Consider the following 24,090-nt stretch of genomic DNA (forward strand, 5'->3'; position numbering starts at 1 on the left):
CCTGTGTGTGATGTCCTGTGAGTCCTGTGTGTGATGTCCAGTGAGTGATGTCTTGTGAGTGACGTCCTGTGAGTCCTGTGTGTGATGTCCTGTGAGTGATGTCCTGTGAGTGTGATGTCCTGTGTGTGATGTCCTGTGAGTCCTATGTGTGATATCCTGTGAGTGATGTCCTGTGAGTCCTGTGTGTGATGTCCAGTGAGTGATGTCCTGTGTGAGATGTCCTGTGAGTGATGTCCTGGAGTCCTGTGTGTGATGTCCTGTGAGTGATGTCCTGTGTGTGATGTCCTGTGAGTGATGTCCTGTGTGTGATGTCCTGTGAGTCCTGTGTGTGATGTCCTGTGTGTGATGTCCTGTGAGTGATGTCCTGTGAGTCCTGTGTGTGATGTCCTGTGTGTGATGTCCTGTGAGTGATGTCCTGTGTGTGATGTCCTGTGTGTGATGTCCTGAGTGAGGGTGAAGCTAGAAGTCCAGAGGGTTGGTGCCAGCAGCCCAAGAGGATGACGAGGTGTGGGGGTCTTCCTGGTCCCGACTTGCAGCAGTCGACAGTTCTGGAGGCAGGTGGAGTTTCTGGAATGTCAACCATGTCCTCATCAGTTACCATGGAGACCCTCATGAAATGTCAACCATGTTTTCATTAGTTACCATGGCGACCCTCATGAAATGTCAACCATGCCCTCATCAGTTACCATGGAGACCCTCATGAAATGTCAACCATGTTTTCATTAGTTACCATGGCGACCCTCATGAAATGTCAACCATGCCCTCATCAGTTACCATGGTGACCCTCATAAAATGTCAACCATGTCCTCATCAGTTATACCTGTCACCCAATGTGATCCTCATGAAATGTTAACATATTTTTTAATTCATATTTTGTGTGTTCCGACAGACACAGAATGTGTGCTCCCACAGACTTTCCAACTCTTGCCTGTAGTTTGAAAGATTGTACTGAGCATGTGGATGAGTGAGAACAAGTTGAAGATGGATGAGGATGAGGAAAATAAAAAGACACTGGCACCAAATCAGAAATTCACCAGGTCACCTCTACCCATCTCTAACTGTGACATACCATTCCAGTAGTCTTGTTAGAAACCTTGGTGTCTACTTCAATGAAATTCTCCAATAACTACATGTCACTTATGCTGTACTCTGCTGTGTCAGCTATGTATGTTTGGCAAAATTATCTCCTTCCTTTCCACTACAGCTGCCAACAAACTTGCTGTTTCTTTCATACTGTCCAGATGAGACTACCATAGCTCTCTCCTAGCTTGTCCCCGATAACAAACAAAATAAACTTCAACATATTCTGAATCATGCTGCCTGACTTGTGCTATGTAAGCCCAGACATGAGAGTGCAACATCACTGCTCACAATGCTTCACTGGCTTCCTGTGAAGAATAGAATCCAATACAAAATTGCTTCTTCTGCTTTCAGAATTGCTATTATAACGACATGCCACCATATCTTTCTAAACTTCTCCATCTAAACCGTCCTTCTAGGACACCATGCTTTGTTGACATCTCTCTGCTGACAGTTCCAGTTCTTCCTCGAGACCTTGGGTCAAAAAATCTTTCCCTCCTGATGTGTGTTTGTGCTGGTTTCTGTTTTTCTGGGTGTGTTGCAAAGGTGTTATGTGGAGCTGTTGTGCATGACTGGTTTGAAGGACTGTGGTTTGAGATGTGCACTGTTTGGACACTGTCATGGATGACTGATCTCAAGGACTGTGGTTTGAGATGTGCACTGTGCACTGTCATGGATGACTGATCTCAAGGACTGTGGTTTGAGATGTGCACTGTTTGGACACTGTCATGGATGACTGATCTCAAGGACTGTGGTTTGAGATGTGCACTGTTTGGACACTGTCATGGATGACTGATCTCAAGGACTGTGGTTTGAGATGTGCACTGTGCACTGTCATGGATGACTGATCTCAAGGACTGTGGTTTGAGATGTGCACTGTTTGGACACTGTCATGGATGCGACTGGTTTCAAGTTTTGTGACTGGTTTCGAATGTTGGGATTGGTTTTTTTAAGGACTGTGTTCGAATACTGTGATTGGTTTTAAGGACTGTGATTGGTTTCAAATACTGAGATAGGTTTTATGTATTGTGACTGGTTTAATGTATTGGGATTGGTTTTAAAGACTGATTGGTTTCAAGTATTGTAGCTGGTTTTAAGTACTGGAATTGGGTTTTAAGTACTGGAATTGGGTTTTAAGTATTGGGATTGGTTTCAAATACTGGGATTCTGTACACATTGTTGAGAAGTTGAGTGGGGGTGGGGGGGGGGGGGGATGGTGAGACTGACTACAAGAACTGTTATCCCAGATGTGTATTACTTGGGCATAGTGATGTATAAGAACTGATCTCAGAAGTGCATTACTTGGGCACTGTGATTAATGTTAAGTTATTGTGATAAATGTGAATCTTTTTGTGTTTTTTTGTATTGTCATATTAATGTTAAGTTATTGTGATATGATATGCGAGTTATTTAGGTACTGTGATGTAACACTGAGATGTATGACATGTATAATGAGTGTTGTGTGTATGAACATAACTCAGTGTTTGTAATATTGTGATGCATGATATATATGATCAGTGTTGTGTTGAGTGTGTATGAACATAACTCAGTGTTTGTAATATTGTGATGCATGATATATATGATCAGTGTTGTGTTGAGTGTGTATGAACATAACTCAGTGTTTGTAATATTGTGATGCATGACATTTATGATGAATGTTGAGTATGCATGAACATAGCTCAATGTTTGAAATATTGTGATGTATGATACATATGATGAGTGTTGTGTTGAGTATGCATGAACATAACTCAGTGTTTGGTTAGATCGTGCAGGGTTATCCATCGACGTTTTCAAGTCAGTGTTTAAATGCAAGTTTTAAACGTCAGTTTTTACATTATACTGCACAAATGAGCATGTTATGTATGGAAAGGTGCTGTATGATTTATTATTACTATTATAAACATACTGATGTATATAAAATATTAAAAAAACTCCCTATAATTATTATCACAAACATGCACACACGTATGTAAAACACACTAGAGTTATCATGATCACAAACATACACACACATGTATACAAACAACACATCCTCACCTCTACCGTGAACTTTTTTCGCCGACAGCGGAAGGCCAGGTCCAGTGTTTCTGGCAGGTGTGGAGCCACCTGGTTCACACAGGGAACCTTCACCAGGTGGAGTAAACCTGCCATCAGTTCACACAGCATCAATAAACACACCATCAGCTGTAGTAAACCTGCCACCAGGTCACACAACATCAATAAACACACCATCATCAGCTGTAGTAAACCTGGCAATAGTTCACACAACATCAATAAACACACCTTCATCAGCTGTAGTAAACCTGGTATCAGTTCACACAGCATCAATAAACACACCATCAGCTGTAGTAAACCTGCCACCAGGTCACACAACATCAATAAACACACCATCATCAGCTGTAGTAAACCTGGCAATAGTTCACACAACATCAATAAACACACCTTCATCAGCTGTAGTAAACCTGGTATCAGTTCAACACAACATTGATAAACACACCATCAGCTGTAGTAAAACTGCCATCAGTTCAACCCAACACTGCCCTGTCCACATTGTCCACACCAAACCAACACTGCCCTGTCCACAATATCCTCAATGTCCACACCAAACCAATACTGCCCTGTCCACAATGTCCACACCAACCCAACACTGCCCTGTCCACATTGTCCACACCAAACCAACACTGCCCTGTCCACAATATCCTCAATGTCCACACCAAACCAACACTGCCCTGTCCACAATGTCCACACCAACCCAACACTGCCCTGCCCACAATGTCCACACCAACCCAACACTGCCCTGTCCACAATGTCCACAATGTCCACACCAAACCAACACTGCCCTGTCCACAATGTCCACACCAACCCAACACTGCCCTGTCCACAATGTCCACACCAAACCAACACTGCCCTGTCCACAATGTCCACACCAACCCAACACTGCCCTGTCCACAATGTCCACACCAAACCAACACTGCCCTGTCCACAATGTCCACACCAAACCAACACTGCCCTGTCCACAATGTCCACACCAAACCAACACTGCCCTGTCCACAATGTCCAGGGTGAGTTGTTGTCAAGAATCATTTACCTGAAGAAAGGTGAGTTGTTCTAGAAACCATCTTACCTGAGTAGTCCCTGAAGGCCGGGTTTTTGGTCTTGAGGGAAGTGGAGAAACTTTGCAGTCTGACAACAGTGTCACAAAGCTGCTGTACTCGTTTCACTACAGCCACAGTCTGAAACACCACCGCCTGGTTTTAACTCAACGTGTGGGTGGTGGTGGAGATGGTGGTGGTGGTAGAGGTAACCACTAACTAGGCCTTCAGACCTAATGTGCTGCCATCAGTCATGTTGTGCATGTGCAGGCCTTTACACCTAATGTGTTGTCATCAGTTATAATGTGTGCGTGCAGGCCTTTAGACCTGATGTGTCGTCATCAATATCTGTTGCGTATCCTATTAATTTCACTTGCAAATGTGTTTCTACTTGTATTTAATTCATATTCCTATCAATGCCTTTCAGTCTAATCATAAGGATTCCTCTATCAATTGGCAAGAGCCAAAACCGCCACTAAAATGTTCACTATCTATCAAACATGACACAGTAACATAACCTGAAAGTGGTAGGTGTGTATGGTGAGCAGACAGTGTGTAGCTGAAAGAGGTACGTGTGTATGGTGAGCAGACTGTGTGTAGTTGACACAGGTAGGTGTGTATGGTGAGCAGACAGTGCGTAGCTGAGAGGTAGGTGTGTATGGTGAGCAGACAGTGTAGCTGAAAGAGGCAGGTGTGTATGGTGAGCAGTGTGTAGCTGACACAGGTATGTGTATATGGTGAGCAGTGTGTAGCTGAAAGAGGCAGGTGTATATGGTGAGCAGTGTGTAGCTGAAAGAGGTAGGTCTGTATGGTGAGCAGACTGTGTAGTTGACACAGGTAGATGTGTATAGTGAGCAGACAGTGTCGCTGACAGAGGTAGGTGTGTATGGTGAGCAGTGTGTAGCTGAAAGAGGAAGCTGTGTTTGGTGAGCAATGTGTACCTGAAAGAGGAAGGTGTGTATGGTGAGCACTGTGTACCTGACACAGGTAGGTGTATATGGTGAGCAGACAGTGTGTACCTGACACAGGTAGGTGTGTATGGTGTGTTTGGTGAGTAGTGTGTACCTAACAGGTAGGTGTGTATGCTTAGCAGACAGTATGTAGCTCAAAGAGGTAGGTGTGTATGGTGAGTAGACAGTGTGTACCTGGAAGAGGTAGGTGTGTATGTTGAGCAGACAGTGTGTAGCTGACACAGGTAGATGTGAATGGTGAGCAGAGAGTGTCTACCTGAAAGAGGTAGGTGTGTATGGTGAGCAGACAGTGTGTAGTTGACAAAGGTAGGTGTGTATGGTGAGCAGACAGTGTGTAGTTGACACAGGTAGGTGTGTATGGTGTGCAGAGGGTGTATAGTTGACACAGGTAGGTGTGTATGGTGAGCAGACAGTGTGTAGTTGACAAAGGTAGGTGTGTATGGTGAGCAGACAGTGTGTAGTTGACACAGGTAGGTGTGTATGGTGAGCAGAGGGTGTATAGTTGACACATGTAGGTGTGTATGGTGAGCAGTGTGTAGTTGACACAGGTAGGTGTGTATGGTGAGCAGACAGTGTGTAGTTGACACAGGTAGGTGTGTATGGTGAGCAGTGTGTAGCTAACACAGGTAGGTGTGTATGGTGAGCAGACAGTGTATAGTTGACACAGGTAGGTGTGTATGGTGAGCAGTGTGTAGCTGAAAGAGGTAGGTGTGTATGGTGAGCAATGTGTAGCTCAAAGAGGAAGGTGTGTATGGTGAGCAGACAATGTGTAGCTCAAAGAGGAAGGTGTGTATGGTGAGCAGACAGTGTACTTGAGACAAGTAGATGTGTATACTGAGCAGACAGTGTAGCTCACAGAGGTAGGTATGTATGGTGAGCAGTGTGTATCTGAAACAGGAAGGTGTTTATGGTGAGCAGTGTGTAGTTGACACAGGTAGGTGTATATGGTGAGCAGACAGTGTGTACCTGACACAGGTAGGTGTGTATGGTGAGCAGTGTGTAGCTGAGAGTTAGGTGTGTATGGTCAGCAGACAGTGTGTAGCTGACAGAGATAGGTGTGTATGGTGAGCAGACAGTGTAGCTGACACAGGTAGTGTATATGGTGAGCAGTGTTTAGCTGAAAGAGGCAGGTGTGTACGGTGAGCAGACAGTGTGTACCTGACACAGGTAGGTGTGTATGGTGAGCAGACAGTGTGTAGCTGACACAGGTAGGTGTGTATGGTGAGCAGTGTGTAGATAAAAGAGGTAGGTGTCTATGGTGAGCAGTGTATAGCTGAAAGAGCAAAGTGTGTATGGTGAGCAGACAGTGTAGCTGACACAAGTGGGTGTGTATAGTGAGCAGACAATGTGTACCTGAAATAGGAAGGTGTATATGGTGAGCAGTGTGTACCTCACACAGGTAGGTGTATATGGTGAGCAGACAGTGTATCTGACAGGTGTGCATGGTGAGCAGTGTGTACCTGACACATTTGTGTATGGTGAGCAGACAGTGTTTAGCTGACACAGATAGGTGTCTATGGTGAGCAGTGTGTACCTGACACAGGTAGGTCTGTATGGTGATCAGTGTGCAGCTGAGAGGTAGATGTGATCGTGAGCAGACAGTGTGTAGCTGAAAGAGGTAGGTGTGTATGGTGACCAGTGTAGCTGAAAGAGGTAGGTGTGTATGGTGACCAGTGTAGCTGAAAGAGGTAGGTGTGTATGGTGACTAGTGTAGCTGAAAGAGGTAGGTGTGCATCGTGAGCAGACAGTGTCTAGCTGACAAAGGTAGGTGTGTATGGTGAGCAGACAGTGTAGCTGACACAGGTAGGTGTGTATGGTGAGCAGTGTGTAGCTGACAGAGGTAGGTGTATGGTGATCAGTGTGTAGCTGACAGAGGTAGGTGTGTATGGTGATCAGACAGTGTAGGTGAAAGAGGTAGGTGTATATGGTGAGCAGACAGTGTGTAGTTGACACAGGTAGGTGTGTATTGTGAGCAGACAGTGTAGCCGACACAAGTAGATGTGTATAGTGAGCAGACAGTGTAGGTGACATAGGTAGGTGTGTATGGTGAGCAGTGTGTAGCTGAAAGAGGCAGTTGTGCATGGTGAGCATACAAGGTGTTCCTGAAAGAGAAAGGTGTGTATGGTGAGCAGTGTGTACCTGACAGATAGGTGTGTACGGTGAGCAGACAGTGTGTACCTCAAACAAGTAAGTGTGTATGGTGATCAGACAGTGTATAGCTGAAAGAGGTAGGTGTGTATGGTGAGCAGACAGTGTAGATGAAAGAGGTAGGTGTGTATGGTGAGCAGTGGGTAGCTGAAAGAGGAAGGTGTGTATGGTGAGCAGACAATGAGTACCTAAAAGAGGAAGGTGTGTATGGTGAGCGGTGTGTATGGTGAGCAGTGTATAGCTGACACAGGTAGGTGTATATGGTGAGCAGACAGTGTGTACCTGACACAGGTAGGTGTGTATGGTGAGCAGTGAGTACATGACACAGGTAGGTGTGTATGGTGAGCAGACAGTGTGTACCTGACACAGGTACGTGTGTATGGTGAGCAGTGTGTAGCTGAAAGAGGTAGGTGTCTATGGTGAGCAGACAGTGTCTAGGTGAAACAGGTAGGTGTGTATGGTGAGCAGACAGTGTAGCTGAAAGAGGCAGGTGTGTATGGTGAGCAGACAGTGTGTAGTTGACACAGGTAGGTGTCTATGGTGAGCAGACAGTGTGTAGCTGACAGAGGTAGGTGTGTATGGTGTGCAGACAGTGTGTAGCTGACAGAGGTTGGTGTGTATGGTGAGCAGACAGTGTAGCTGACACAGGTAGTGTATATGGTGAGCAGTGTTTAGCTGAAAGAGGCAGGTGTGTACGGTGAGCAGACAGTGTGTACCTGACACAGGTAGGTGTGTATGGTGAGCAGTGTGTAGATAAAAGAGGTAGGTGTCTATGGTGAGCAGTGTATAGCTGAAAGAGCAAAGTGTGTATGGTGAGCAGACAGTGTAGCTGACACAAGTAGGTGTGTATAGTGAGCAGACAATGTGTACCTGAAATAGGAAGGTGTATATGGTGAGCAGTGTGTACCTCACACAGGTAGGTGTATATGGTGAGCAGACAGTGTATCTGACAGGTGTGCATGGTGAGCAGTGTGTACCTGACACATGTGTGTATGGTGAGCAGACAGTGTTTAGCTGACACAGATAGGTGTGTATGGTGAGCAGTGTGTACCTGACACAGGTAGGTCTGTATGGTGATCAGACAGTGTGCAGCTGAGAGGTAGATGTGTATCGTGAGCAGACAGTGTGTAGCTGAAAGAGGTAGGTGTGTATGGTGACCAGTGTAGCTGAAAGAGGTAGGTGTGTATGGTGACCAGTGTAGCTGAAAGAGGTAGGTGTGTATGGTGACTAGTGTAGCTGAAAGAGGTAGGTGTGCATCGTGAGTAGACAGTGTCTAGCTGACAAAGGTAGGTGTGTATGGTGAGCAGACAGTGTAGCTGACACAGGTAGGTGTGTATGGTGAGCAGTGTGTAGCTGACAGAGGTAGGTCTGTATGGTGAGCAGTGTAGCTGAAAGAGGTAGGTGTGTATGGTGAGCAGACAGTGTGTACCTGACACAGGTAGGTCTGTATCATGAGCAGACAGTGTAGCTGAAAGAGGTAGGTGTGTATGGTGAGCAGTGTGTACCAGACAGAGGCAGGTGTGTATGGTGAGCAGTGTGTACCAGACAGAGGCAGGTGTGTATGGTGAGCAGTGTGTAGCTGACCCAGGTAGGTGTGTATGGTGAGCAGACAGTGTAGCTGACACAGGTAGGTGTGTATGGTGTGCAGACAATGTTGCTGAAAGAGGTAGGTGTGTATGGTGAGCAGACAGTGTGCAGCTGAAAGAGGTAGGTGTGCATGGTGAGCAGACAGTGTAGCTGACAGAGGCAGGTATGTATGGTGAGCAGTGTGTAGCTGACAGAGGTAGGTGTCTATGGTGAGCAGTGTGTAGCTGAAAGAGATAGGTGTGTATGGTGTGCAGACAGTGTAGCTGAAAGAGGTAGGTGTGTATGGTGAGCAGACAGTGTAGATGAAAGAGGTAGGTGTGTATGGTGAGCAGTGGGTAGCTGAAAGAGGAAGGTGTGTATGGTGAGCGGTGTGTATGGTGAGCAGTGTATAGCTGACACAGGTAGGTGTATATGGTGAGCAGACAGTGTGTACCTGACACAGGTAGGTGTGTATGGTGAGCAGTGTGTACATGACACAGGTAGGTGTGTATGGTGAGCAGACAGTGTGTACCTGACACAGGTAGGTGTGTATGGTGAGCAGACAGTGTGTAGTTGACACAGGTAGGTGTCTATGGTGAGCAGACAGTGTGTAGCTGACAGAGGTAGGTGTGTATGGTGTGCAGACAGTGTAGCTGAAAGAGGCAGGTGTGTATGGTGAGCAGACAGTGTGTAGCTGACAGGTGTATGGTGTGCAGACAGTGTAGCTGACACAGGTAGTGTATATGGTGAGCAGTGTTTAGCTAAAAGAGGCAGGTGTGTACGGTGAGCAGACAGTGTGTACCTGACACAGGTAGGTGTGTATGGTGAGCAGACAGTGTGTAGCTGACACAGGTAGGTGTGTATGGTGAGCAGTGTGTAGATAAAAGAGGTAGGTGTCTATGGCGAGCAGTGTATAGCTGAAAGAGCAAAGTGTGTATGGTGAGCAGACAGTGTAGCTGACACAAGTAGATGTGTATAGTGAGCAGACAATGTGTACCTGAAATAGGAAGGTGTATATGGTGAGCAGTGTGTACCTCACACAGGTAGTTGTATATGGTGAGCAGACATGTATCTCACAGGTGTGCATGGTGAGCAGTGTGTACCTGACACATGTGTGTATGGTGAGCAGACAGTGTTTAGCTGACACAGATAGGTGTGTATGGTGAGCAGTGTGTACCTGACACAGGTAGGTCTGTATGGTGATCAGACAGTGTGCAGCTGAGAGGTAGATGTGTATCGTGAGCAGACTGTGTAGCTGAAAGAGGTAGGTGTGTATGGTGACCAGTGTAGCTGAAAGAGGTAGGTGTGTATGGTGACCAGTGTAGCTGAAAGAGGTAGGTGTGTATGGTGACTAGTGTAGCTGAAAGAGGTAGGTGTGCATCGTGAGCAGACAGTGTCTAGCTGACAAAGGTAGGTGTGTATGGTGAGCAGACAGTGTGGCTGACACAGGTAGGTGTGTATGGTGAGCAGTGTGTAGCTGACAGAGGTAGGTCTGTATGGTGAGCAGTGTAGCTGAAAGAGGTAGGTGTGTATGGTGAGCAGACAGTGTGTACCTGACACAGGTAGGTCTGTATCATGAGCAGACAGTGTAGTTGAAAGAGGTAGGTGTGTATGGTGAGCAGTGTGTACCAGACAGACGCAGGTGTGTATGGTGAGCAGTGTGTACCAGACAGAGGCAGGTGTGTATGGTGAGCAGTGTGTAGCTGACCCAGGTAGGTGTGTATGGTGAGCAGACAGTGTAGCTGACACAGGTAGGTGTGTATGGTGTGCAGACAACGAGTACCTAAAAGAGGAAGGTGTGTATGGTGAGCGGTGTGTATGGTGAGCAGTGTATAGCTGACACAGGTAGGTGTATATGGTGAGCAGACAGTGTGTACCTGACACAGGTAGGTGTGTATGGTGAGCAGTGAGTACATGACACAGGTAGGTGTGTATGGTGAGCAGACAGTGTGTACCTGACACAGGTACGTGTGTATGGTGAGCAGTGTGTAGCTGAAAGAGGTAGGTGTCTATGGTGAGCAGACAGTGTGTAGCTGACAGAGGTAGGTGTGTATGGTGTGCAGACAGTGTAGCTGAAAGAGGCAGGTGTGTATGGTGTGCAGACAGTGTAGCTGAAAGAGGTAGGTGTGTATGGTGAGCAGTGTGTAGCTGAAAGAGGTAGGTGTGTATGGTGAGCAGACAATGTGTACCTGAAAGAGGAAGGTGTGTATGGTCAGCTATGTGTACCTGACACAGGTAGGTGTATATGGTGAGCAGACAGTGTGTACCTGACACAGGTAGATGTGTATGGTGAGTAGTGTGTACATGACAGGTAGGTGTGTGTGGTGAGCAGACAGTGTAGCTCGAAGAGGTAGGTGTGTAGTGAGTAGACAGTGTGTACCTGAAAGTAGGTCTGTATGGTGAGCAATATGCAGCTGAAAAAGGTAGGTGTGCATGGTGAGCAGACAGTGTGTACCTGACACAGGTAGGTCTGTATGGTGAGCAGTGTGTAGCTGGCACGGTTAGGTGTGTATGGTGAGCAGACAGTGTGTAGCTGACACAAGTAGGTGAGTATGGTGAGCAGTGTGCACCTGAAAGAGGCAGGTCTGTACGGTGAGCAGACAGTGTGTACCTGACACAGGTAGGTGTGTATGGTGATCAGATACAGTGTGTAGCTGAGAGGTAGGTGTGCATGGTGAGCAGACAGTGTAGCTGAAAGAGATAGGTGTGTATGGTGAGCAGACAGTGTAGCTGACAGATAGGTGTGTATGGTGAGCAGTGTACCTGAAACAGGTAGGTGTGTATGGTGTGCAGACAGTGTAGCTCAAAGAGATAGGTGTGTATGTGAGCAGACAGTGTAGCTGAAGGAGGTAGGTGTGTATGGTGTGTAGACATTGTGTACCTGACACAGGTAGGTGTGTATGGTGAGCAGACAGTGTATAGCTGACAAAGGTGTGTATGATGAGCAGTGTGTACCTAAAAGAGGCAGCTGTGTATGGTGAGCAGTGTGTAGCTGAAAGAGACAGGTGTGTATGGTGAGCAGACAGTGTACATGATCAAGGAAGGTGTGTATGGTGAGCAGTGTGTAGCTGAAAGAGGTAGGTGTGTATGGTGTGCAGACAGTGTAGCTGACAGAGATAGGTGTGTATGGTGAGCAGACAGTATAGCTGACAGAGATAGGTGTGTATGGTGAGCAGACAGTATAGCTGACACAGGTATGTATGGTATGCAGACAATGTAGCTGAAAGAGGTAGGTGTGTATGGCGAGGAGTGTGTAGCTGACAGAGGCAGGCGTGTATGGTGAGCAGACACAGCATGTAGCTGACACAGGTAGGCGTGTATGGTGAGCGGTGTGTAGGTGACACAGGTAGGTGTATATGGTGTACAGACAGTGTGTAGCTGACATAGGAAGGTGTGTATGGTGAGCAGACAGTGGAGCTGAAAGAGGTAGGTGTGTATGGTGTGTAGACATTGTGTACCTCACACAGGAAGGTGTGTATGGTGTGCAGAAAGTGTGTAGCTGAAACAGGTGTGTATGGTGAGCAGTGTCTACCTGAAAGAGGCAGGTGTGTATGGTGAGCAGACAATGTTTAGCTGACACAAGTGTGTATGCTGAGCAGTGTGTAGCTGAAAGAGGCATGTGTGTATGGTGAGCAGTCTGTAGATGAAAGAGGTAGGTGTGTATGGTGAGCAGAAAATGTGTAGCCGAAAGAAGAAGGTATGTATGGTGAGCAGTCTCAATGAAAGAGATAGGTGTGTATGGTGAGCAGACAGTGTAGCTGACACAGGTAGGTGTATGGTGAGCAGACAGTATAGCTGGCACAGGTAGGTATGTATGGTGAGTAGTGTGCAGCTGACAGAGGCAGGTGTGTATGGTGAGCAGTGTGTAGCTGACAGAGGTAGGAGTGTATGATGAGCAGTGTGTAGCTGACAGAGGCAGGTGTGTATGGTGAGCAGTGTGTAGCTGACAGAGGTAGGTGTGTATGGTGTGCAGACAGTGTAGATGAAAGAGGTAGGTGTGTATGGTGAGCAGTCAGTGTAGCTGAAAGAGGTAGGTGTGTATGGTGAGCAGTGTGTAGCTAAAAGAGGAAGGTGTACATGGTGAGCAGACAGTGTAGCTGAAAAAGGTAGGTGTGTATGGTGAGCAGTGTGTAGCTGAAAGAGGAAGGTGTGTACGGTGAGCGGTGTGTATGGTGAGCAGTGTATAGCTGACACAGGTAGGTGTGTATGGTGAGCAGTGTGTAGCTGAAAGAGGAAGGTGTGTACAGTGAGCGGTGTGTATGGTAAGCAGTGTATAGCTGACACAGGTAGGTGCATATGGTGAGCAGTGTGTACCTGACACAGGTAGGTGTGTATGGTGAGCAGTGTGTACATGACACAGGTACGTGTGTATGGTAAGCAGACAGTGTGTAGCTGACAGAGGTAGGTGTGTATGGTGAGCAGTGTGTAGCTGAAAGAGGCAGGTGTGTACGGTGAGCAGAGTGTGAACTGACACAGGCAGGTGTGTATGGTGATCAGACACAGTGTGTAGCTGGGAGGTAGGTGTGTATGGTGAGCAGACAGTGTGTAGGTGAAAGAGGTAGGTGTGTATGGTGAGCAGTGTAACTGAAACAGGTAGGTGTATATGGTGAGCAGACAGTGTAGCTGAAAGAGACAGGTGTGTATGGTGAGCAGACTGTGTATCTGACAGAGGTAGGTGTGTATGGTGAGCAGACAGTGTAGCTGACAGAGGTAGGTGTGTATGGTGATCAGACAGTGTAGGTGAAAGAGGTAGGTGTATATGGTGAGCAGACAGTGTGCAGTTGACAAAGGTAGGTGTGTATGGTGAGCAGACAGTGTAGCTCACACAAGTAGGTGTGTATAGTGAGCAGACAGTGTAGGTGACAGAGGTAGGTGTGTATGGTGAGCAGTGTGTAGCTGAAAGAGGCAGGTGTGTACGGTGAGCAGACACTGTGTACGTGACACAGGTAGGCCTGTATGGTGATCAGACACAGTGTGCAGCTGAGAGGTAGGTGTGTATCGTGAGCAGACAGTGTATAGCTGACAGAGATAGGTGTGTATGGTGAGCAGTGTGTAGCTGAAAGAGGCAGGTGTGCATGGTGAGCATACAATGTGTACCTGAAAGAGGAAGGTGTGTATGGTGAGCAGTGTGTACCCAACACAGATAGGTGTATATGGTGAGCAGTGTGTACCTCACACAGGTAAGTGTGTATGGTGAGCAGTCTGTAGCTGACACAGGTAGGTGTGTATGGCGAGCAGTCTGTAGCTGACAGAGGCAGGTGTGTACGGTGACACAGGTAAGTGTGTATGGTGATCAGACACAGTGTATAGCTGAGAGGTAGGTGTGTATGGTGAGCAGACAGTAGCTGAAAGAGGTAGATGTGTATGGTCAGCAGTGTAGCAGAAAGAGGTAGGTGTGTATGGTGAGCACACTGTATAGCTGAGAGGTAGGTGTGTATGGTGAGCAGACAGTAGCTGAAAGAGGTAGGTGTGTATGGTGTGCAGACAGTGTAGCTGACAGAGACAGGTGTGTATGGTGAGCAGACAGTATAGCTGACACAGGTAGGTATGTATGGTGAGCAGTGTGTAGCTGACAGAGGCAGGTGTGTATGGTGAGCAGTGTGTAGCTGACAGAGGCAGGTGTGTATGGTGAGCAGTGTGTAGCTGACAGAGGCAGGTGTGTATGGTGAGCAGTGTGTAGCTGACAGAGGTACGTGTGTATGGTGTGCAGACAGTGTAGATGAAAGAGGTAGGTGTGTATGGTGAGCAGACAGTGTAGCTGAAAGAGGTAGGTGTGTATGGTGAGCAGACTGGAGCTGACAAGTAGGTGTGTACAGTGAGCAGACAGTGTAGCTGACAAGGTAGGTGTGTATGGTGAGCAGTGTGTAGCTGAAAGAGGAAGGTGTATGGTGAGCAGACAATGAGTACCTGAAAGAGGAAGGTGTGTATGGTGAGCGGTGTGTATGGTGAGCAGTGTATAGCTGACACTGGTAGGTGTATATGGTGAGAAGACAGTGTGTAGCTGACACAGGTTGGTGTGTATGGTGAGCAGACAGTGTGTAGCTGACACAGGTTGGTGTGTATGGTGAGCAGTGTGTAGCTGAAAGAGGCAGGTGTGTAAGGTGAGCAGACAGTGTGTACCTGACACAGGTGTGTATGGTGATCAGAAACAGTGTGTAGCTGGGAGGTAGGTGTCTATGGTGAGCAGACAGTGTGTAGGTGAAAGAGGTAGGTGTGTATGGTGAGCAGACAGTGTAGCTGAAACAGGTAGGTGTGTATGGTGAGCAGACAGTGTAGCTGAAAGAGGTAGGTGTGTATGGTGAGCAGACAGTGTAGCTGACACAGGTAGGTGTATGGTGATCAGTGTGTAGCTGACAGAGGTAGGTGTGTATGGTGATCAGACAGTGTAGGTGAAAGAGGTAGGTGTATATGGTGAGCAGACAGTGTGTAGTTGACACAGGTAGGTGTGTATTGTGAGCAGACAGTGTAGCCGACACAAGTAGATGTGTATAGTGAGCAGACAGTGTAGGTGACATAGGTAGGTGTGTATGGTGAGCAGTGTGTAGCTGAAAGAGGCAGTTGTGCATGGTGAGCATACAAGGTGTTCCTGAAAGAGAAAGGTGTGTATGGTGAGCAGTGTGTACCTGACAGATAGGTGTGTACGGTGAGAAGACAGTGTGTACCTCAAACAAGTAAGTGTGTATGGTGAGCAGACAGTGTATAGCTTAGAGTTAGGTGTGTATGGTGAGCAGACAGTGTAGCTGACAGATAGCTGTAAGAGGCAGGTGTGTACAGTGAGCAGACAGTGTGTACCTCACACAAGTAAGTGTGTATGGTGATCAGACAGTGTATAGCTGAGAGGTAGGTGTGTATGGTGAGCAGACAGTGAAGCTGACTGAGATAGGTGTGTATGGTGAGCAGTCTGTAGCTGTAAGAGGCAGGTGTGTACAGTGAGCAGACAGTGTGTACCTGACCCAAGTAAGTGTGTATGGTGATCAGACAGTGTATAGCTGAGAGGTAGGTGTGTATGGTGAGCAGACAGTGTAGCTGACAGAGATAGGTGTGTATGGTGAGCAGACAGTATAGCTGACATGTAGATGTGTATGGTGTGCAGACAGTGTAGCTGAAAGAGGTAGATGTGTATGGTGAGCAAACAGTGTAGCTGAAAGAGGCAGGTGTGTATGGTGAGCAGACAGTGTACCTCACACAGGTAGGTGTGTATGATGAGCAGTGTGTAGCTGAAAGAGGTAGGTGTGTATGGTGTGCAGACAGTGTAGCTGACAGAGAGGTGTGTATGGTGTGCAGACAGTGTAGCTGACAGAGACAGGTGTGTATGGTGAGCAGACAGTATAGCTGACACAGGTAGGTATGTATGGTGAGCAGTGTGTAGCTGACAGAGGCAGGTGTGTATGGTGAGCAGTGTGTAGCTGACAGAGGCAGGTGTGTATGGTGAGCAGTGTGTAGCTGACAGAGGCAGGTGTGTATGGTGAGCAGTGTGTAGCTGACAGAGGCAGGTGTGTATGGTGAGCAGTGTGTAGCTGACAGAGGTACGTGTGTATGGTGTGCAGACAGTGTAGATGAAAGAGGTAGGTGTGTATGGTGAGCAGACAGTGTAGCTGAAAGAGGTAGGTGTGTATGGTGAGCAGACTGGAGCTGACAAGTAGGTGTGTACAGTGAGCAGACAGTGTAGCTGACAAGGTAGGTGTGTATGGTGAGCAGTGTGTAGCTGAAAGAGGAAGGTGTATGGTGAGCAGACAATGAGTACCTGAAAGAGGAAGGTGTGTATGGTGAGCGGTGTGTATGGTGAGCAGTGTATAGCTGACACAGGTAGGTGTATATGGTGAGCAGACAGTGTGTACCTGACACAGGTAGGTGTGTATGGTGAGCAGACAGTGTGTAGCTGACACAGGTTGGTGTGTATGGTGAGCAGTGTGTAGCTGAAAGAGGCAGGTGTGTAAGGTGAGCAGACAGTGTGTACCTGACACAGGTGTGTATGGTGATCAGACACAGTGTGTAGCTGAGAGGTAGGTGTCTATGGTGAGCAGACAGTGTGTAGGTGAAAGAGGTAGGTGTATATGGTGAGCAGACAGTGTAGCTGAAAGAGATAGGTGTGTATGGTGAGCAGACAGTGTAGCTGACACAGGTAGGTGTATGGTGATCAGTGTGTAGCTGACAGAGGTAGGTGTGTATGGTGATCAGACAGTGTAGGTGAAAGAGGTAGGTGTATATGGTGAGCAGACAGTGTGTAGTTGACACAGGTAGGTGTGTATTGTGAGCAGACAGTGTAGCCGACACAAGTAGATGTGTATAGTGAGCAGACAGTGTAGGTGACATAGGTAGGTGTGTATGGTGAGCAGTGTGTAGCTGAAAGAGGCAGTTGTGCATGGTGAGCATACAATGTGTTCCTGAAAGAGAAAGGTGTGTATGGTGAGCAGTGTGTACCTGACAGATAGGTGTGTACGGTGAGAAGACAGTGTGTACCTCAAACAAGTAAGTGTGTATGGTGATCAGACAGTGTATAGCTTAGAGTTAGGTGTGTATGGTGAGCAGTGTAGCTGACAGATAGGTGTGTATGGTGAGCAGTCTGTAGCTGTAAGAGGCAGGTGTGTACAGTGAGCAGACAGTGTGTACCTCACACAAGTAAGTGTGTATGGTGATCAGACAGTGTATAGCTGAGAGGTAGGTGTGTATGGTGAGCAGACAGTGAAGCTGACTGAGATAGGTGTGTATGGTGAGCAGTCTGTAGCTGTAAGAGGCAGGTGTGTACAGTGAGCAGACAGTGTGTACCTGACCCAAGTAAGTGTGTATGGTGATCAGACAGTGTATAGCTGAGAGGTAGGTGTGTATGGTGAGCAGACAGTGTAGCTGACAGAGATAGGTGTGTATGGTGAGCAGACAGTATAGCTGACATGTAGATGTGTATGGTGTGCAGACAGTGTAGCTGAAAGAGGTAGATGTGTATGGTGAGCAAACAGTGTAGCTGAAAGAGGTAGATGTGTATGGTGAGCAAACAGTGTAGCTGAAAGAGGCAGGTGTGTATGGTGAGCAGACAGTGTACCTCACACAGGTAGGTGTGTATGATGAGCAGTGTGTAGCTGAAAGAGGTAGGTGTGTATGGTGTGCAGACAGTGTAGCTGACAGAGAGGTGTGTATGGTGAGCAGACAGTATAGCTGACACAGGTAGGTATGTATGGTGAGTAGTGTGTAGCTGACAGACGCTGGTGTGTACGGTGAGCAGTGTGTAGCTGAGAGGTAGGAATGTATGGTGAGCAGTGTGTAGCTGACACAGGTAGGTGTGTATGGTGAGCAGTGTGTAGCTGACACAGGTGGGTATGTATGGTGAGCAGACAGTGTGTAGCTGACACAGGTAGGTATGTATGGTGAGCAGACAGTGTAACTGAAAGAGGTAGGTGTGCATGGGGAGCAGACAGTGTAGCTGACACAGGTAGGTGTGTATGGTGTGCAGTGTAGATGAAAGAGGTAGGTGTGTATGGTGAGCACTCAGTGTAGCTGAAAGAGGTAGGTGTGCATGATGAGCAGACAGTGTAGTTGAAAGAGGTAGGTGTGTATGGTGAGCAGACAGTGTAGCTGACAAGTAGGTGTGTATAGTGAGCAGATAGTGTAGCTGACAAGGTAGGTGTGTATGGTGAGCAGTGTGTAGCTGAAAGAGGAAGGTGTATGGTGAGCAGACAATGAGTACCTGAAAGAGGAAGGTGTGTATGGTGAGTGGTGTGTATGGTGAGCAGTGTATAGCTGACACTGGTAGGTGTATATGGTGAGAAGACTGTGTACCTGACACAGGTGTGTATGGTGAGCAGACAGTGTGTAGCTGACACAGGTTGGTGTGTATGGTGAGCAGTGTGTAGCTGAAAGAGGCAGGTGTGTAAGGTGAGCAGACAGTGTGTACCTGACACAGGTGTGTATGGTGATCAGACACAGTGTGTAGCTGGGAGGTAGGTGTCTATGGTGAGCAGACAGTGTGTAGGTGAAAGAGGTAGGTGTGTATGGTGAGCATACAGTGTAGCTGAAACAGGTAGGTGTATATGGTGAGCAGACAGTGTAGCTAAAAGAGATAGGTGTGTATGGTGAGCAGTCTGTAGATGAAAGAGGTAGGTGTGTATGGTGAACAGAAAATGTGTAGCTGAAAGAGGAAGGTATGTATGGTGAGCAGACAGTATAGCTGAAAAAGGTAGGTGTGTATGGTGAGCAGTGTGTAGCTGAAAGAGGAAGGTGTGTACGGTGAGCGGTGTGTATGGTGAGCAGTGTATAGCTGACACAGGTAGGTGTGTATGGTGAGCAGTGTGTAGCTGAAAGAGGAAGGTGTGTACAGTGAGCGGTGTGTATGGTAAGCAGTGTATAGCTGACACAGGTAGGTGTATATGGTGAGCAGTGTGTACCTGACACAGGTAGGTGTGTATGGTGAGCAGTGTGTACATGACACAGGTACGTGTGTATGGTAAGCAGACAGTGTGTAGCTGACACAGGTAGGTGTGTATGGTGAGCAGTGTGTAGCTGAAAGAGGCAGGTGTGTACGGTGAGCAGAGTGTGAACTGACACAGGCAGGTGTGTATGGTGATCAGACACAGTGTGTAGCTGGGAGGTAGGTGTGTATGGTGAGCAGACAGTGAAGCTGACTGAGATAGGTGTGTATGGTGAGCAGTCTGTAGCTGTAAGAGGCAGGTGTGTACAGTGAGCAGACAGTGTGTACCTGACCCAAGTAAGTGTGTATGGTGATCAGACAGTGTATAGCTGAGAGGTAGGTGTGTATGGTGAGCAGACAGTGTAGCTGACAGAGATAGGTGTGTATGGTGAGCAGACAGTATAGCTGACACAGGTAGGTATGTATGGTGAGTAGTGTGTAGCTGACAGGCTGGTGTGTACGGTGAGCAGTGTGCAGCTGAGAGGTAGGAATGTATGGTGAGCAGTGTGTAGCTGACACAGGTAGGTGTGTATGGTGAGCAGTGTGTAGCTGACACAGGTGGGTATGTATGGTGAGCAGACTGTGTAGCTGACACAGGTAGGTGTGTATGGTGAGCAGACAGTGTGTAGCTGACAGAGGTAGGTGTGTATGGTGAGCAGTGTGTAGCTGACAGAGGTAGGTGTGTATGGTGAGCAGTGTGTAGCTGACAGAGGCAGGTGTGTATGGTGAGCAGTGTGTAGCTGACAGAGGCAGGTGTGTATGGTGTGCAGTGTGTAGCTGACAGAGGTAGGTATGTATGGTGAGCAGTGTGTAGCTGACAGAGGTAGGTATGTATGGTGAGCAGACAGTGTAACTGAAAGAGGTAGGTGTGCATGGGGAGCAGACAGTGTAGCTGACACAGGTAGGTGTGTATGGTGTGCAGACAGTGTAAATGAAAGAGGTAGGTGTGTATGGTGAGCACTCAGTGTAGCTGAAAGAGGTAGGTGTGCATGGTGAGCAGACAGTGTAGCTGACAAGTAGGTGTGTATAGTGAGCAGATAGTGTAGCTGACAAGGTAGGTGTGTATGGTGAGCAGACAGTGTAGCTGACAAGTAGGTGTGTATAGTGAGCAGATAGTGTAGCTGACAAGGTAGGTGTGTATGGTGAGCAGTGTGCAGATGAAAGAGGAAGGTGTGTATAGTGAGCAGACAGTGTAGATGACAAGGTAGGTGTGTATGGTGAGTAGTGTGTAGCTGAAAGAGGAAGGTGTATGGTGAGCAGACAATGAGTACCTGAAAGAGGAAGGTGTGTATGGTGAGCGGTGTGTATGGTGAGCAGTGTATAGCTGACACTGGTAGGTGTATATGGTGAGAAGACTGTGTACCTGACACAGGTGTGTATGGTGAGCAGACAGTGTGTAGCTGACACAGGTTGGTGTGTATGGTGAGCAGTGTGTAGCTGAAAGAGGCAGGTGTGTAAGGTGAGCAGACAGTGTGTACCTGACACAAGTGTGTATGGTGATCAGACACAGTGTGTAGCTGGGAGGTAGGTGTCTATGGTGAGAAGACAGTGTGTAGGTGAAAGAGGTAGGTGTGTATGGTGAGCAGACAGTGTAGCTGAAACAGGTAGGTGTATATGGTGAGCAGACAGTGTAGCTAAAAGAGATAGGTGTGTATGGTGAGCAGTCTAGATGAAAGAGGTAGGTGTGTATGGTGACCAGAAAATGTGTAGCTGAAAGAGGAAGGTATGTATGGTGAGCAGACAGTGTAGCTGACAGAGGTAGGTGTGTATGGTGATCAGACAGTGTAGGTGAAAGAGGTAGGTGTATATGGTGAGCAGACAGTGTGTAGTTGACACAGGTAGGTGTGTATGGTGAGCAGACAGTGTAGCCGACACAAGTAGATGTGTATAGTGAGCAGACAGTGTAGGTGACATAGGTAGGTGTGTATGGTGAGCAGTGTGTAGCTGAAAGAGGCAGTTGTGCATGGTGAGCATACAAGGTGTACCTGAAAGAGAAAGGTGTGTATGGTGAGCAGTGTGTACCTGACACAGATAGGTGTGTATGGTGAGCAGTGTGTACCTGACACAGATAGGTGTGTATGGTGAGCAGACAGTGTGTACCTCACACAAGTAAGTGTGTATGGTGATCACTGTATAGCTGAGAGGTAGGTGTGTATGGTGAGCAGACAGTGAAGCTGACAGATAGGTGTGTATGGTGAGCAGTCTGTAGCTGTAAGAGGCAGGTGTGTACAGTGAGCAGACAGTGTGTACCTGACACAAGTAAGTGTGTATGGTGATCAGACAGTGTATAGCTGAGAGGTAGGTGTGTATGGTGAGCAGACAGTGTAGCTGACAGAGATAGGTGTGTATGGTGAGCAGACAGTATAGCTGACACATGTAGATGTGTATGGTGTGCAGACAGTGTAGCTGAAAGAGGTAGATGTGTATGGTGAGCAAACAGTGTAGCTGAAAGAGGCAGGTGTGTATGGTGAGCAGTGTGTACCTCACACAGGTAGGTGTGTATGGTGAGCAGTGTAGCTGAAAGAGGTAGGTGTGTATGGTGAGCAGACAGTGTAGCTGAAAGAGATAGGTGTGTATGGTGAGCAGACAGTGTAGCTGACAGATAGGTGTGTATGGTGAGCAGTGTACCTGAAACAGGTAGGTGTGTATGGTGTGCAGACAGTGTAGCTCAAAGAGTTAGGTGTGTATGTGAGCAGACAGTGTAGCTGAAAGAGGTAGGTGTGTATGGTGTGTAGACATTGTGTACCTGACACAGGTAGGTGTGTATGGTGAGCAGACAGTGTATAGCTAACAAAGGTGTGTATGATGAGCAGTGTGTACCTAAAAGAGGCAGCTGTGTATGGTGAGCAGTGTGTAGCTGACACAGGTAGTTTTGTATTGTGGGCAGTGTGTAGCTGAAAGAGACAGGTGTGTATGGTGAGCTGACAGTGTACATGATAGAGGAAGGTGTGTATGGTGAGCAGTGTGTAGCTGAAAGAGGTAGGTGTGTATGGTGTGCAGACAGTGTAGCTGACAGAGATAGGTGTGAGCAGACAGTATAGCTGACACAGGTATGTATGGTATGCAGACAATGTAGCTGAAAAAGGTAGGTGTGTATGGCGAGGAGTGTGTAGCTGACAGAGGTAGGTGTGTATGGTGAGCAGACACAGCATGTAGCTGACACAGGTAGGCGTGTATGGTGAGCGGTGTGTAGGTGACACAGGTAGGTGTATATGGTGTACAGACAGTGTGTAGCTGACATAGGAAGGTGTGTATGGTGAGCAGACAGTGGAGCTGAAAGAGGTAGGAGTTAATGGTGTGTAGACATTGTGTTCCTCACACAGGAAGGTGTGTATGGTGTGCAGAAAGTGTGTAGCTGAAACAGGTGTGTATGGTGAGCAGTGTCTACCTGAAAGAGGCAGGTGTGTATGGTGAGCAGACAATGTTTAGCTGACACAGGTGTGTATGCTGAGCAGTGTGTAGCTGAAAGAAGAAGGTATGTATGGTGAGCAGACAGTGTCGCTGAAAGAGATAGGTGTGTATGGTGAGCAGACAGTGTAGCTGACACAGGTAGGTGTATGGTGAGCAGACAGTATAGCTGACACAGGTAGGTATGTATGGTGAGTAGTGTGTACCTGACAGAGGCAGGTGTGTATGGTGAGCAGTGTGTAGCTGACAGAGGTAGGAGTGTATGGTGAGCAGTGTGTAGCTGACAGAGGCAGGTGTGTATGGTGAGCAGTGTGTAGCTGACAGAGGTAGGTGTGTATGGTGTGCAGACAGTGTAGATGAAAGAGGTAGGTGTGTATGGTGAGCAGTCAGTGTAGCTGAAAGAGGTAGGTGTGTATGGTGAGCAGTGTGTAGCTAAAAGAGGAAGGTGTATATGGTGAGCAGACAGTGTAGCTGAAAAAGGTAGGTGTGTATGGTGAGCAGTGTGTAGCTGAAAGAGGAAGGTGTGTACGGTGAGCGGTGTGTATGGTGAGCAGTGTATAGCTGACACAGGTAGGTGTGTATGGTGAGCAGTGTGTAGCTGAAAGAGGAAGGTGTGTACAGTGAGCGGTGTGTATGGTAAGCAGTGTATAGCTGACACAGGTAGGTGTATATGGTGAGCAGTGTGTACCTGACACAGGTAGGTGTGTATGGTGAGCAGTGTGTACATGACACAGGTACGTGTGTATGGTAAGCAGACAGTGTGTAGCTGACAGAGGTAGGTGTGTATGGTGAGCAGTGTGTAGCTGAAAGAGGCAGGTGTGTACGGTGAGCAGAGTGTGAACTGACACAGGCAGGTGTGTATGGTGATCAGACACAGTGTGTAGCTGGGAGGTAGGTGTGTATGGTGAGCAGACAGTGTGTAGGTGAAAGAGGTAGGTGTGTATGGTGAGCAGTGTAACTGAAACAGGTAGGTGTATATGGTGAGCAGACAGTGTAGCTGAAAGAGACAGGTGTGTATGGTGAGCAGACAGTGTGTATCTGACAGAGGTAGGTGTGTATGGTGAGCAGACAGTGTAGGTGAAAGAGGTAGGTGTATATGGTGAGCAGACAGTGTGCAGTTGACAAAGGTAGGTGTGTATGGTGAGCAGACAGTGTAGCTCACACAAGTAGGTGTGTATAGTGAGCAGACAGTGTAGGTGACAGAGGTAGGTGTGTATGGTGAGCAGTGTGTAGCTGAAAGAGGCAGGTGTGTACGGTGAGCAGACACTGTGTACGTGACACAGGTAGGCCTGTATGGTGATCAGACACAGTGTGCAGCTGAGAGGTAGGTGTGTATCGTGAGCAGACAGTGTATAGCTGAAAGAGGTAAGAGTGTATGGTGAGCAGACAGTGTAGCTGAAAGGGTTAGGTGTGTATGGTGTACAGA

General features: G+C 47.6%; 1 protein-coding gene across 1 annotated transcript in view; it reads right to left on the reverse strand.

Moving 5' to 3' along the window:
- Nucleotides 1–428: 428 nt before the first annotated feature.
- LOC143301455 (elongator complex protein 4-like) overlaps nucleotides 429–24,090 on the reverse strand; it is a 45,505-nt gene continuing 21,843 nt past the window's right edge. The window contains exons 8-10 of the mRNA XM_076615756.1: nucleotides 4,205–4,313; nucleotides 3,118–3,224; nucleotides 429–567 (exon numbers count right to left, since the gene is read on the reverse strand). Of these exons, the coding sequence (XP_076471871.1) occupies nucleotides 460–567; nucleotides 3,118–3,224; nucleotides 4,205–4,313 (324 nt within the window). The 3' untranslated portion in view covers nucleotides 429–459. The remainder of the gene's footprint in view (nucleotides 568–3,117; nucleotides 3,225–4,204; nucleotides 4,314–24,090) is intronic.

Source organism: Babylonia areolata, chromosome 27 (genome assembly GCF_041734735.1).
Source record: "Babylonia areolata isolate BAREFJ2019XMU chromosome 27, ASM4173473v1, whole genome shotgun sequence".
NCBI classification, from domain to species: domain Eukaryota; kingdom Metazoa; phylum Mollusca; class Gastropoda; order Neogastropoda; family Buccinidae; genus Babylonia; species Babylonia areolata.